Genomic DNA, 13,044 nt, shown 5'->3' with positions numbered 1-13,044 from the left:
GTCATAAGGTGCAATAAACACGCATGTGGCCGCTGCTGGCCAATCAATAATGGCTTCAACAGTGCCGTGTATGAATGGCACATTACCAGTGAGGCTCAGGGGAGTGCTGTTTATTCTGTTCAGCTGCCCTGCAATTTTTTTCGGACAACCCCTTACACCCCTTGTGGGCCAAAACAGTAATTTATTTATTTTTTTATATCGTATAACTATTGCTACATTGATATACCTTTATATAACGTATAACTATTGCTACATTTATTTTACATTGTTACAGACTTGACAATACATAATATGTACCGTATATACTATTTTATGTTTGGTGAATTTTAATAAAGTTTACTTATTGTAAATAATTGGATTTTTGTACTTACCATAAAATCCCTTTCTCGTTCAAATCATTGGGGGACACAGCACCATGGGTATATGCCTAGCTACCACTAGGAGGCGACACTAGATATTAAAAAGGTTGGCTCAGGAACAGGTGGGCTATACCCTCTCCACAGACACTAGGCCAGGGATGGCCAACCTGAGGCTCTCCAGCTGTTGCAAAACTACAACTCCCAGCTTGCCCAGGCTGGAGAGCCTCAGGTTGGCCATGCCTGCACTAGGCTAATCAGTTTGTACCAATAGCAGTAGGAGAGAGAAACAAAAGCAAAGAACCAACATGTCCTGGACCGGGGAAGGAAGAACAGCAGCAGCCCGGTGACAGAAATGAAAACAAAGGGTGGGATCTGTGTCCCCCAATGAATTGAACGAGAAAGGCATTTAACGGCAAGTACAAAAATCCAATTTTCTCGTTAATGTCATTGGGGGAGCACCAGGGGACGTCCCAAAGAAGTCCCCGAGGGTGGGAAGGAAATCTCATGCAAAAGGTTGGGTGCACAGGTGCAGGAGAACCATGCGACCCAACAGGACCAGGAGAGGCCATAGCATGAAATGGTAGATAGAAAACTAAGGAAGTGAGCCGAGAGGCTCCAGGACCAGAAAGAGTCCAAATAAAAAAATTGTTCGAGACCGCCAGGATCCCAAGGACAAGTACCTGGGAAAAAGGCCAGATGCAAGACGAAACAAAGGGAAACACTCAGCTGCACCCAAGGTGGGAACAAATGAAGATTACTTTTACTGGTAATTGGATTTTCCTGAACCCACGACAGCCCCACAGAGAAAAAGGCTTCACCCCCATAGACAGGAAACCTGAAGTACAAAAAGGCGGAGGTTCTCCTCCCACTTCAGTATGTCTTTCCAAAGATGAGGAACTCCGTCCGTAATTATTACAACCAACTCAACACCTTTTTTTTTTGCTACACCCACACGTGCACCACTCACCAATAAATAGGGAAGGGAAATAAGGGTGCTGTCGTGGGTTCAGGAAAATCCAATTACCGGTAAGAGCAATCTTCATTTTTCCCCTCACCCACGACAGCACCACGAGAGTGAGAACCAAGGAACCATTAGGGTGGGTTGACAGCCGAAAGCACCTTAGTAGCAAAGGTTACATCCGAAGAAGAGTCTAACTGTAGACGGTAATGTTTAAAGAAGGTGGTCGAAGAAGACCAGACAGCCATCTTACAGATATCCTCTATAGATACAGCAGCCCTCTCAGCCCAAGAAGTGGAAATAGCCCTATTAGAGTGAGCTCTAAGGCTTTCTGGAGGAGACTTTCCTGAGGAAGAGGAAGCCAATGATATGAAGTAATCCATCTGGCCAAAATATTCTTTGATGCTGCATGGCCTTTTCTTCTTCCCTGAAAAACATTGAGAAAGACTTCCTCCAGTCTTTAGTCCTGGACAAATACGGAGTTAAACACCTAACGTCGAGACAATGACAAGCTTTTTCTTCTTCAGTAGATGGAGACCGATAGAAGGTTGGGAGTACAATCACTTGAGAATTGTGAAACTTGGAAGCCACCTTAGGGAGAAAGGCTCGATCAGGTTGAATGATCACCCCATCTTCTAGTATGGTGGTATAGGGAGGATTGATGGAAATACTGTGAAGTTCACTAATTCTACACGCTGAAGTCAGAGCTACTAAAAGACATAGCTTAAAAGATACATGCTTTAAGGAAACCTCCTCAATAAGCTCAAAGGGATGTCTTATTAAGGCGTTTAGGACCAAATTTAAATCCCAAGGTGCTATCTTGGGTGCAAGATTAAGAGAAGAATGGGAGACGGATCTAAAAAAATCTAGATATCCACGGATCTGATCACAAGTTTTCATTAAACAAAGCAGAGAGAGCCGAAACCTGAACTTTTAGGCCCCTTTCACACGGGCGAGTTTTCCGCGCGGGTGCAATGCGTGAGGTGAACGCATTGCACCCGCACTGAATCCGGACCCATTCATTTCTATGGGGGCTGTTCACATGAGCGGCGATTTTCACGCATTACTTGTGTGTTGCGTGAAAATCGCAGCAAGCTCTATACTGTGCGTTTTTCACGCAACGCAGGCCCCATAAAAGTGAATGGGGCTGCGTGAAAATCGCATCATCCGCAAGCAAGTGCGGATGCGGTGCGATTTTTACGCACGGTTGCTAGGAGACGATCGGGACCGATCATTCTAAATTTATAATAATGTATTCAGAATGCTATTATTTTCCCTTATAACCATGTTATAAGGGGAAATAATACAATCTACACAACCTTGAACCCAAACCTGAACTTCTGTGAAGAAGTTCGGGTCTGGGTACCACATTCATTTTATTTATTACACGCGTGCAAAATGCATTGCACCCGCGCGATAAAAACTGAACAACGGAACACAATCGCAGACAAAACTAACTGCAATTGCGTACCTACTTGCGCGGGTTTGCCGCAACGCATCCGGACCTTATCCGGACATGCTCGTGTAAAGAGGCCTTAAGGTGCTAGGAGATAACCCTAACTGCAACCCCTTTTGAAGGAATTCTAACACCTGGAAAACCGGAACCTGGGAAGGGATGTCCCCAAAATCAATTTCAGCAAAACTCCATTTTTTTCCCCAAACTCTAGCATAAATGGAATTTGTCACCGTCTTTCTACATTTCAAGAGGGTACCGTATTTACTAAGTTGGACGAGAAACCCTTCTTGGCTAGCAGAAACCTTTCAAATTCCATGCCGTCAGATGGAGGCTCCTTATCTGTGGATGGAAAATTGGTCCTTGAGACAGAAGGTTGTGGATCTCCGGAAGGACCAACGGGTCCGACACAGACATCTTTCTTAGCCAAGTAAGTCACGTTCTTCTGGGCCAAAAGGGAGCTATTAAAATCACCCGAGCACAATCTTCCCTTGTCTTCTGCAATACTCTAGGAGTCATGGGAAAGGGAGGTAAGGCATACCCCAAGGGAAATTCCAACTGTGCAGGGAGGCATCTAGACCACAGGGGGATCCCTCTGGAGACAGAGAAAATAAATCCTTTACTTTCTATTCTGACTAGTAGCAAACAGGTCTACTGATGGAACCCCCCAAAGCTTAGAAATCCCATAAAAAATTATCTGGTTTAGACTCCATTCCCCCTGGGAGATAACATCATGACTTAAAAAATCTGCCTGAATATTATCTGTGCCTTTAACGTGAACTGCAGAGATGGAACTACAATTTTTTTCAGCCAACTGAAGGATCTCGCTTGTCATTACCATTAAGGCCTTGCTCCTGGTAACCCCGTTTGTTTAAATAGGAAACTACAGTGCTATTGTCCAACATAATTCTGAGAGGTCTGTTAGATATTAACGGAAGAACCTTTAACATAGCGAATGTCACTGCCATAAGTTCCTTCACATCTGATGAAGCCGACTTTTGACCACCTTGCCATAAGCCCTCTAGTCTTCCTCCTACAGGCAACCTGGAGTCATTGCTGGTCCCCTGACTTTTTCTTATCAGTAAAGGACTGGCCGAAGAAAAAAAAAAAACCTCTTCTGCTTTTCCTCTGATCTGTATTTAAACTCTGTCTTTTTTGTCTCCTTCTTTATTACCTCGGAAGGAGCGAAAGGGACTATCAGATCTTCCTCTAGCAGAAAAGGTTTGGATAGGAAATTTATTTTTCTTATCTGCCACCATTTCTAACAGCTCGTCTAAAGCAGAACCAAACATGAACTCTCCCTCACAAGGGACAGCACACAGCCTCTTAGACAGCAAATCCCCACTCCAACCCTTAAGCCACAACGTCTTATGGGCAGAGTTAGCGAGAGCAGAAGATCTAGAAGCCAGCCTAATAGAATCTGCAGAGGCGTCTGCTAAAAAAATATAATTTAAAAAAAAAAAAAAATCTGCAGCTTTTTTAATGGTAGGGAGGCCTGCTAGAATTTCCTCCCTATGGCACTTGTTTTTTACTTGATCTTATAGTTCAGAGAGCCCGAAAGAGGAGGTGGCCACCTCCCATGCACCCTTCAAAAACCCATCAGCTTTTTTATCTAATGGGTCCTTAAGGGAGCCCATATCCTCAAAAGGGAGACACGATCTCTTAGTTACTTTAGAAATGGCAACATCTATCTTGGGCACTTTGTTTCAATCTGCTTCTGAAAAGGGGTATTTTCTTTTAAAAAAATTTTTAAAATATAATCTCTCCTACCTGGCTTATTCCACTCCCCTTTAATTAAAGACGCTACATTTTTATGTACAGGAAAACATCTCTGATGTCTGATTTCAAGCCCCCCAAATATCATATCTTGTACGGACTTCGGCTCTTTAGAATCTTCAAAGCCCATGGCCGAAAAAAGGGCCTTCCAATCTCTTTCTCCTCTTCATCAGAAGAATAAGATGATCTGTCAGAACCTGGATCTTCCACAGAAAAAAAAACTGCTCCTGTTCTGAATCAGAGGAGTCTCCCAAATCTACCTGCTGAACTCGCTGAGATCTTTGCTCCTTCTGACCCCCGGACTTTTTCAAGGAAGAGCTGACCTCAGACCTAACTAACATCTGAAGTTTTTTTTTTATAAAAGGACAGCAATTCCTCCGCTACTGTTTTAATCGATGCAACCCTGAAACAACCTCTTCATATATTTTGGAAGACAAAAGGGCATCTGCATAGGGACCATTCCTTATTCTTCCTTTTAGATATAGCCTTCTTGGGTTTACCCCGTAATGTATATACACATATACAATTAGCACCGGACCATTCATTGGCGAAAAATAGGGCCAGAAGCCGCTCACCCCCTTCAGGTACTGGAGCTGGAGTGGAGGGAGGATCATCAGGCATATCTTTCTAGTCTTCCTCCGTAGTAGCTTGCCACAGGCTGCAATACTCCCCTGTCAGGAGATATTCCTTATACGAGGACAGCTGACACCACTTCCTCCGATTCCCATATCACCCGTCGGCAGCTACATTCGGGTTACGCGCATTATAAGCGCCTTCCCTGACGTCATTACAGATCGCCCGCACATCCGGCGCTTGGATTCCAGGCCTCCCTTCCAGACGTCTTCCGCTTGCTGTTAAGCCACTCAGGCTTCCGGAAGCTAACGTTCCTCCCCTCGTAACCATGCCATCAAGCAGGCAAGCCCCATAGCGCTCTTGATCTCTCCACGCCGGCTATCACGACTCTGCACGCCCGTAGGCGCATAAATAATGCCGCCATCTGCAGAAAGGGACCGCAGGTAACTGGGGCACCCAAGGGAGAAGCCACTTAGAGAGAACTTCAGCCTTCCCTCAGAGACCGGAAACCATACTAAAGTGGGAAGAGAGCCTCTGCCTTTTTGTACTTCAGGTTTGCTGTCTGTGCGGGCAGAGCCTCTCTCGTGGTGCTGTTGTGGGTGAGGGAAAAATAAGGAGGTAGAGGATAGGGAGCAGGGCTAGATGTCCTGCGCAAGAACAGAGAGTTGAAGAAGTGCGCACTAGAGAGCGAGAGGAAGGATCTGGAAGAACCAGGACTCCCTCTTAAAGAAACAGGGGAGCAGCACAACCAAAAGGCGCTCTGCATATAGAAGGATGCTACAGGAGGATGATCTAAGGGGACAGACCCAACCAGAAAAATTAGCCCATGAGGGGAACCCGGTAGAAGAGAAAATGCCTGGAAAGGACAGGAGCAGTCCCGAATCAAGGAAGAAACTTTCTGGAGACAAACTAAAAGGAAGACCCTCTGGACCACCCCTCGGCAAAAGGAAGACTATTCCATAAGGCCTGGAAACAAGGGACCCGACCAGTAAGAGGACCCGGCAAGGAAAAAACTCCAAATTGTCTCAAGCCAAAAACATTGTCTGTCCGAGGCAAACACCATGTGAAGGCGAGGGTAGAGGGGAAACAAGGAAGCACTGGAGGCTGAACGATTGAGAGAAAGAAAGCAAAGACACACCATGGGAAGGGAGCAAGTCTCCTTTCACTGCAAGGCAGGTGGGAAAGGAGAAACACCATATGAGAAGGTGGAAACCCCATCCTGCCAGAGAAAGCAGCCAACCTCTGGGGTAGAAGGGGGTCCTTGGTAATGGCTAGGAGAAGGGAACGTAAAGACATGGTACCCATACAAAGGAGGCGAGAATCAGAAAAAAAATGGAACAAAATATTACTGTGAAACGTAAGACCAGAGAAATCCCTGGCCACATGAAGTCTCAGGAAACCAGGGAACCAGTTGCAGGCCCTGGTAATACAAGTGGAGACACACTCTTCTGAGATATCAGAGTAGAAGAGAGAGAACTCCAAACAGCCTAAGGGTACTTTCACACTAGCGTTTTTCTTTTCCGGCATAGAGTTCCGTCACAGGGGCTCTATACCGGAAAAGAACTGATCAGGCATATCCCCATGCATTCTGAATGGAGAGTAATCCGTTCAGTTTGCATCAGGATGTCTTCAGTTCAGTCGTTTTGACTGATCAGGCAAAAGAGAAAACCGTAGCATGCTACGGTTTTTTCTCCGGCGAAAAAAACTGAAGACATGCCTGAACGCCGGATCCGGCATTTTTTCCCGTAGGAATGTATTAGCGCCGGATCCGGCATTCAGAATACCGGATCCGTCGTTCCGGCATGCGCATGCGCAGATCGGTAAAAATGCGAAAAATGTACAAGACGGATCCGTCGGTCCGCATGACAAGCGGAGAGACGGATCCGTCCTTGCAATGCATTTGTGAGACGGATCTGCATCCGGATCCGTCTCACAAATGCTTTCAGGCAGCAGCAGATCGGCGGATCCGGCGGCCAGTTCCGACGACGGAACTGCCCGCCGGATCACACTGCCGCAAGTGTGAAAGTAGCCTAAGGAGGAACAGTTCTCAACTAGAGGGAAAACTCCATCCCAGAAGTGGCCAATATGGATGTAAGATAAACAAAAATGACCCAGGGTATCCCCAGGGCGGGTAAGGAACAGTGCCCACCCTTGATAGCCACAGGGGATACACCTAAAGTGTAACTCGGTAAAAGCTCCCGAGTGAAATAGCAGAAACAAATGGAGAGAGAGCTCATATTACCAAAAATATATAACTTTTATTACAATATGTTAAAAATAACAGAAAAAAGAGAGAGGTAGGTTAATACATGAGATGCCGTGAAGCAAGGTGATGAGAGCGGAGAACAAAAAGAGCGCCACCCTGGGAGGAAAAAGCACACGGATATAAAAATAGAAAGATCTAATATACAATGATATCTAACATGGGAAAAAAGAATCTTGGGTACAGTGCCCAACCCATGAAATAAGTAGATGGATAATAAAACCATACAATATCAGGTAAAGCGAGGTCAGCTCATGCACCCCCACTGGGAACAAATGCAGACGCATAAAGATGGAAGTATATAGCATAAGAGGCAAAGTGCAGGTGGACAAAAAAGACCACACAGCCAGCGGGGGGCAATGGGGGACCAGAGCTCACCTGAATGAACCGAGTGCAAAGAAACCCAGGGTGGCGCTACCCCAACGCGCGTTTCGGCGTGCCTTCGTCAGGGGGTGCCCTGACGAAGGCACGCCGAAACGCGCGTTGGGGTAGCTCTCTCTCCATTTGTTTCTGCAATATGAATGTAAGTTGCAACCAGAGCAACTAACTCCCAGGCACCAGGACCTGAACCTGGGGAGACGGGAAGAGAGGTTAAATTCTCAAGAGGGGAACAAGCCTATGGGGACCCAGGAGGGAAAAGAACCAAACCGGGCCCAAAGAAGCAGCTGTCATACAGAGCATGTGTGGTCATAGATAGCATGAGTAGCTTCCCCAAAAGGAACTGGCCAGCTAGTTGGTCTAAGAATCATTGGGGGAGGGACTCCAAGCAGGATTACCCAGTCAGAGGCTCAAGTAGGTTCCACATGACTGGACTACATGAGGACAATAACAGCCAGATTATCAAAAGAAAAATGAAATGTAGCAACCATAGGGAAAAAACATCAGCCATGGTTAGCCAACCATCCTAAGTGTAGTGACTAGCATACTGTATAACACTGCCCCGGAATGGGCAAGTACAGCAGCCTGGATTTTGTAAAAGAATCGCCAGACATCCATATGTCAGAAAAGGATGCAGAATTGGACAGGGGAAGCCGGGAGAGACTACACTGACCTGTAGAAACCAGCTACCAGCAGAGCACAATGACACCCCCAAGGAAGGGGGGAAGAAATAGACAGATGCAGACACTGGCAAAGGCCTAAGGGAATGGCACTTCTGTCATGTAGCACCACTAATCAGAGAACATAAGGGAGTACCAAGATCACCCCGACCATGGACGAACTATGGGACCATTTCCGATACCAGAGCGAGCAGCGGAAAATTCCACCCACCAAGTAGGTGAGTTGCGCTCACTAGTCCTGTCACAGCCATATCAGAGAGGACGTCCAGCGATGACCCGAACACTGCAGTAGCGGCTGGTGCTCAACATGCTGCATATCCCTGCAGGATAGAGCATCCACTGAAGATCCAGGTACTCTGCCAGGACTGGGCCATGCAACTCTGTGGAAACTAAGCAGAGAAGCCGTAATAACGCGAGTACTCTATCCATGAGATGGGGTAACGCAGCTGTGCAGAATACAGTAGTACTTTAGAGGGTTGACAAAGAACAAACCTAGCATAATAGCCAACAACCTGCCCATGGCGGAGGGAGTGTGGTTGTCTGGTGCATAACAGGACTGAAGTCCTGTTTAAGTGGTGCGTCAAGCAATAAAGTAAAAATCATGCCTGGTACAGGGGCAATGAGAAGACTTGGTGCACTCAGAGGGACCGGTTCAGGAGGTACTGCACCGGGTGTCAGATCTGAACAGGCCAGCCATATACTGGATCTAACAATTGCAACTCTACTCCGCAGAAGGAGGGGAACATATGGTTAGGAGGGGAACACCAGGATGGTTTGTCAGATACAGCGCCTTGAGATAGTAGAAGTACACGGCCGAGGACAGCGGTAATGGGGTGCCAGATGCATACTAGAACCAGCAAAGAGTGATGATCACAGTGACTGGGGATGGTACCATCACTCTGCATGAAGAGGGGCCACAGGATTGCCAAGCACACATCAGAGCCAGGAGCAGGAGCTGTATGAGCCACAGATTGTACCAATAGGGCACAGCATTTGGAGATACTACAAATACTCAGCCTGAGAATAGGAGTAATCTGACTGCATGGTGCACACTATAATGAGAGTGGAAACATGGCTACACCATCTGGAAATGGTATAGGTACTCCGCTTGATAAAGAAGTAATATGACTGCGTGATGCACACTAGAACCAGACAGGTGTGATGACTACAGCATTTGGAGATGGTACAGGTACTCTACCTAATAAATGAGCAATGTGGCTGCATGGTGCACACTAGAACCAGACAGGTATAAAGGCTACAGCCTCTGGAGATGGTACAGGTACTCCACCCAATAATGGAGTAATATGGGGCACATTAGAACCAGACAGAACCCAGAAATATAGGAAATCCATTCCTGGCCAGGAAAGGGGGGCTAAGCTGGGGGACCCCATGGGTCAGGGACACAGGGGAGATACTCACCGTCCGGCATCTTCAGGCGCCGCAGGGGCACCCTTTCGGCAAACTCGTCACAGATGTGGGATTGCTGGCATGCCACTGCGGATGCAGTTGGGGGACTGGGTGACCGACGAGGTACTCCGAGTACGTGCCCGCAGGGGGTGCAACTAAAGTGGATATCCACGATGGAGCCCCATCCTGCAGCGAGCCGAGGCCTGCAGAAGAGAAGAAAAAAAAAAAGCAGCAAGACCTGCAAAAAAACAGAGCAGGTCATGTCTGCCTCCTACGGACACTAGACTAAAACTGATTAGCCTTGTGTCTGTGGAGAGGGTATAGCCCTCCTGGAGCGGAGCCAACCTTTTTCATATCTAGTGTCGCCTCCTAGTGGTAGCTGGGCATATACCCATGGTGCTGTGCCATTGACGAGAAAAGGTATTGTACTTTTTTTTATTATTCATTTAACTTTTTTTTTTTATCTGAAATGTGCGGAAATATATCTATATCCTGTGCACGGATAGTACTCCAGCAGTTGTTAGCACATAAATACTATAAGTATGCCATCAGCACTGGATTAGAACATCAGGATGTAAGACTAGAAGAATGACGGTTACTTATCTTGTATTCAGTTACAGAGTTGTGCAACTGATTATGCAGATCACAGAGATATATAAACTGTAAAACTGGAGTTAAAGGTTATCCGGGTAATTATAGTGATGACCTATCCTCAGGATAGGTCATCATTATCAAACTGGCGGGGATCCGCGTGCCGGCACCCCTGGCAATCGGTTGTTTTAGGTTGCCGCGCTGCAGCCTTCCAGCAGGCCACCAAGCACAGCTTTGTACATTGTATTGCGGCTGTGCTTGTAATTGCAGCTCAGCCCCATTGACTTGAATTGAGGTTTTCAATTGAGGTTTTCCTAGGCCATGTGACCAACATACAGTGATGCGTTTCAGCTTGAAAAGTAATGTGATAATAAAGAATACATAATAGCAGCGATAAGTGAGTGCCGGTCTGTTCTTCATATGTAAGCGGAGTGCCTCTCCTAGACACGAGCACCACATCCTATTGATACCGGAGTGCCGACCTATGAATGCTACCAACATACAGTGACGTCACTGGCCGAGGAAGAGGCGGCACTGTTCACTGAGCGCCCGGCCTCTAACAGCTGATCAGCGGGGGCGCCAGGTGTGGGACTCCCACCAATCTGATATTTATGACCTATCCTGAGGCTAGTTCATCAATGTCTTTTACCAGATTTTTCTTTTAGAGGATTTTTCCATTGCTCCCAATTCAATTCATTTTTACAAACCGACAGCAATCCCTACTTCGATTATCCAGCTACAGCCAGACTCTTACCGCTGCCTCTCAGTGCATTAACATCTGCGTCTTTCGCTGGGGATCCTGATGGATTGACCGCCACTCTTAGACTGATCCCTCGCTGCTTTAATTTTAGCATTTCTTGCAGGATTAATTCCCCCTGTAAGCAAAATCATTTGTATGGTGAAATGTTTTAATCAATAACACAAAAATGTTATAATAGCAAAGAATATGAAAAGCTCAACACTGACTATAGATCTGCTGTCTCCTCTAAAAGGTGGAAATAGACATCAGATATTTGTAGGTCACCAACATCGACAAGAGCTGCCAAAAATCCAATGCTCAGGCCACCTAAAGAGCAACACTTATGGTACTGCCAGTTGTTAGATATATCAATGCAATCGTTACATAAAGTTGTAAAAATATTTATATTGCAGTTCTTCACCATCTTCAAGATCTCTGCTTGCTGTGAATGGAACATGAACATCCCTGTTGCCCTTCAGAAACGGAAAACCTATCAATCACAACCTACTCACAAAGCCTCACTGGAAAATGGCGGCATCGAAACACAAAGGGGTAAATTTATCCAAGGCTGTACACCAGAAACTTAAAAATGTGCAAAAACCCCCACAATTTTTACATGACTTACCACTTTTGAAATAAAGGTGGAGCTCAGTAGAAGGGGCAGAGTCTCTGACATTCCAACATATTTATTATAATTTACCCCAGAAACTGCAGTTTATGATATTGCGAATGAATGTCAGCTCATAGTTGGTGTAGATTTGCTTTTTCTCGTGCAAGGACTGCCAGAAGATGAACCAAATGTGCCTCATCTGAAATTTGGAGCATCTTATGCCAGTGCTCAACTTACTAAGACTAGCATATGGAGTGCCGGTCTCACCACCTAACTTGCGCATATATTTTGGGAGTAGTCTATTTTCAAGCTTTAATTTTCATAAAAATCAAAAAGCTCTTTAGCCTTCGAAAAAACCCAAATAGCCACAAAAAGCAACCAATAAAAATTACCACTACTTAACCCATTAAGGACCCAGCCATTTTTCACCTTAAGGACCAGGACATGTGTCACTTTATGTGGTAATAACTTTAATACACCTTAAAGGGAACCTGTCACCAGTTTTATGGTGTCCTAACTAAGGGCAACATAAATAAGTGACTGATTCTCTTAGCAAAATGCTGGGTCACTTTCTTTAATTGACCCAGTCAATCTGCCAACATCTTGTATTGAAAAGCTCCAGCTGATAATGATGAGTCATGAATATTCATGAGCTCATGACTCTCCCCGCCCACCTGCTGCTGAATGACAGTTTGTTTCCATAGGAATCAGCAGCAGGTGGGCAGGGGAGTGGCTATAGCTCTGAATTAAATATACGCTAGACTCGATGACATCACGCCCGACTCGAATCAGCTCATTAGCATGCGGCATCTTTCAGTGCTCCAGACTAAAAAAAATACCTGGTAGCCATTGGCTCCTGAACTGAAAAATGTAGGAGCCAAATTAAATTTTTAGTCGCCAAATCGAAACCGAATCAAAATTTTGGTATCGTGACAACGCTACTCCGATCAGATCGGCATAGGGTTGTTTTGATACCAAAATTTTGATTCGCTTTAGTCACCATTGCGATACTCAATACCGCGCAAAAAAAAAACAAAAAAAAACGACAACACCAAAAAAATCTGCGTGCATTTCGCATTTTATGAAATGTTCGGCCCATAATAGAACAGTCCTATCCTATTTTTTGGGGTGACAAGGTGACTAAAAAATGGTGAATGCTCACCGGATAGGAGATATTTTTTAATAATTTAATAGTTTGGACAGCGCTATGTAATATATTTATTTATTCTTTATATATTTTATATGTAAAATTGGGAA

At 45.5% G+C, this 13,044-nt stretch overlaps 1 protein-coding gene across 3 annotated transcripts in view; it reads right to left on the bottom strand.

Annotated features, from left to right (window-relative positions):
- The window catches only part of PLD3 (phospholipase D family member 3), a 35,313-nt gene that overhangs the window by 5,674 nt on the left and 16,595 nt on the right, over window positions 1–13,044 (bottom strand). For all 3 annotated transcript variants that reach the window (XM_044269104.1, XM_044269105.1, XM_044269106.1), the window contains exon 6: window positions 11,193–11,313. In XM_044269104.1, the coding sequence (XP_044125039.1) occupies window positions 11,193–11,313 (121 nt within the window). The remainder of the gene's footprint in view (window positions 1–11,192; window positions 11,314–13,044) is intronic.

The sequence above is a fragment of the Bufo gargarizans genome, chromosome 9 (genome assembly GCF_014858855.1).
Source record: "Bufo gargarizans isolate SCDJY-AF-19 chromosome 9, ASM1485885v1, whole genome shotgun sequence".
Classification (NCBI taxonomy): Eukaryota; Metazoa; Chordata; class Amphibia; order Anura; family Bufonidae; genus Bufo; species Bufo gargarizans.
This window is presented reverse-complemented; position numbering and strand designations above follow the sequence as displayed.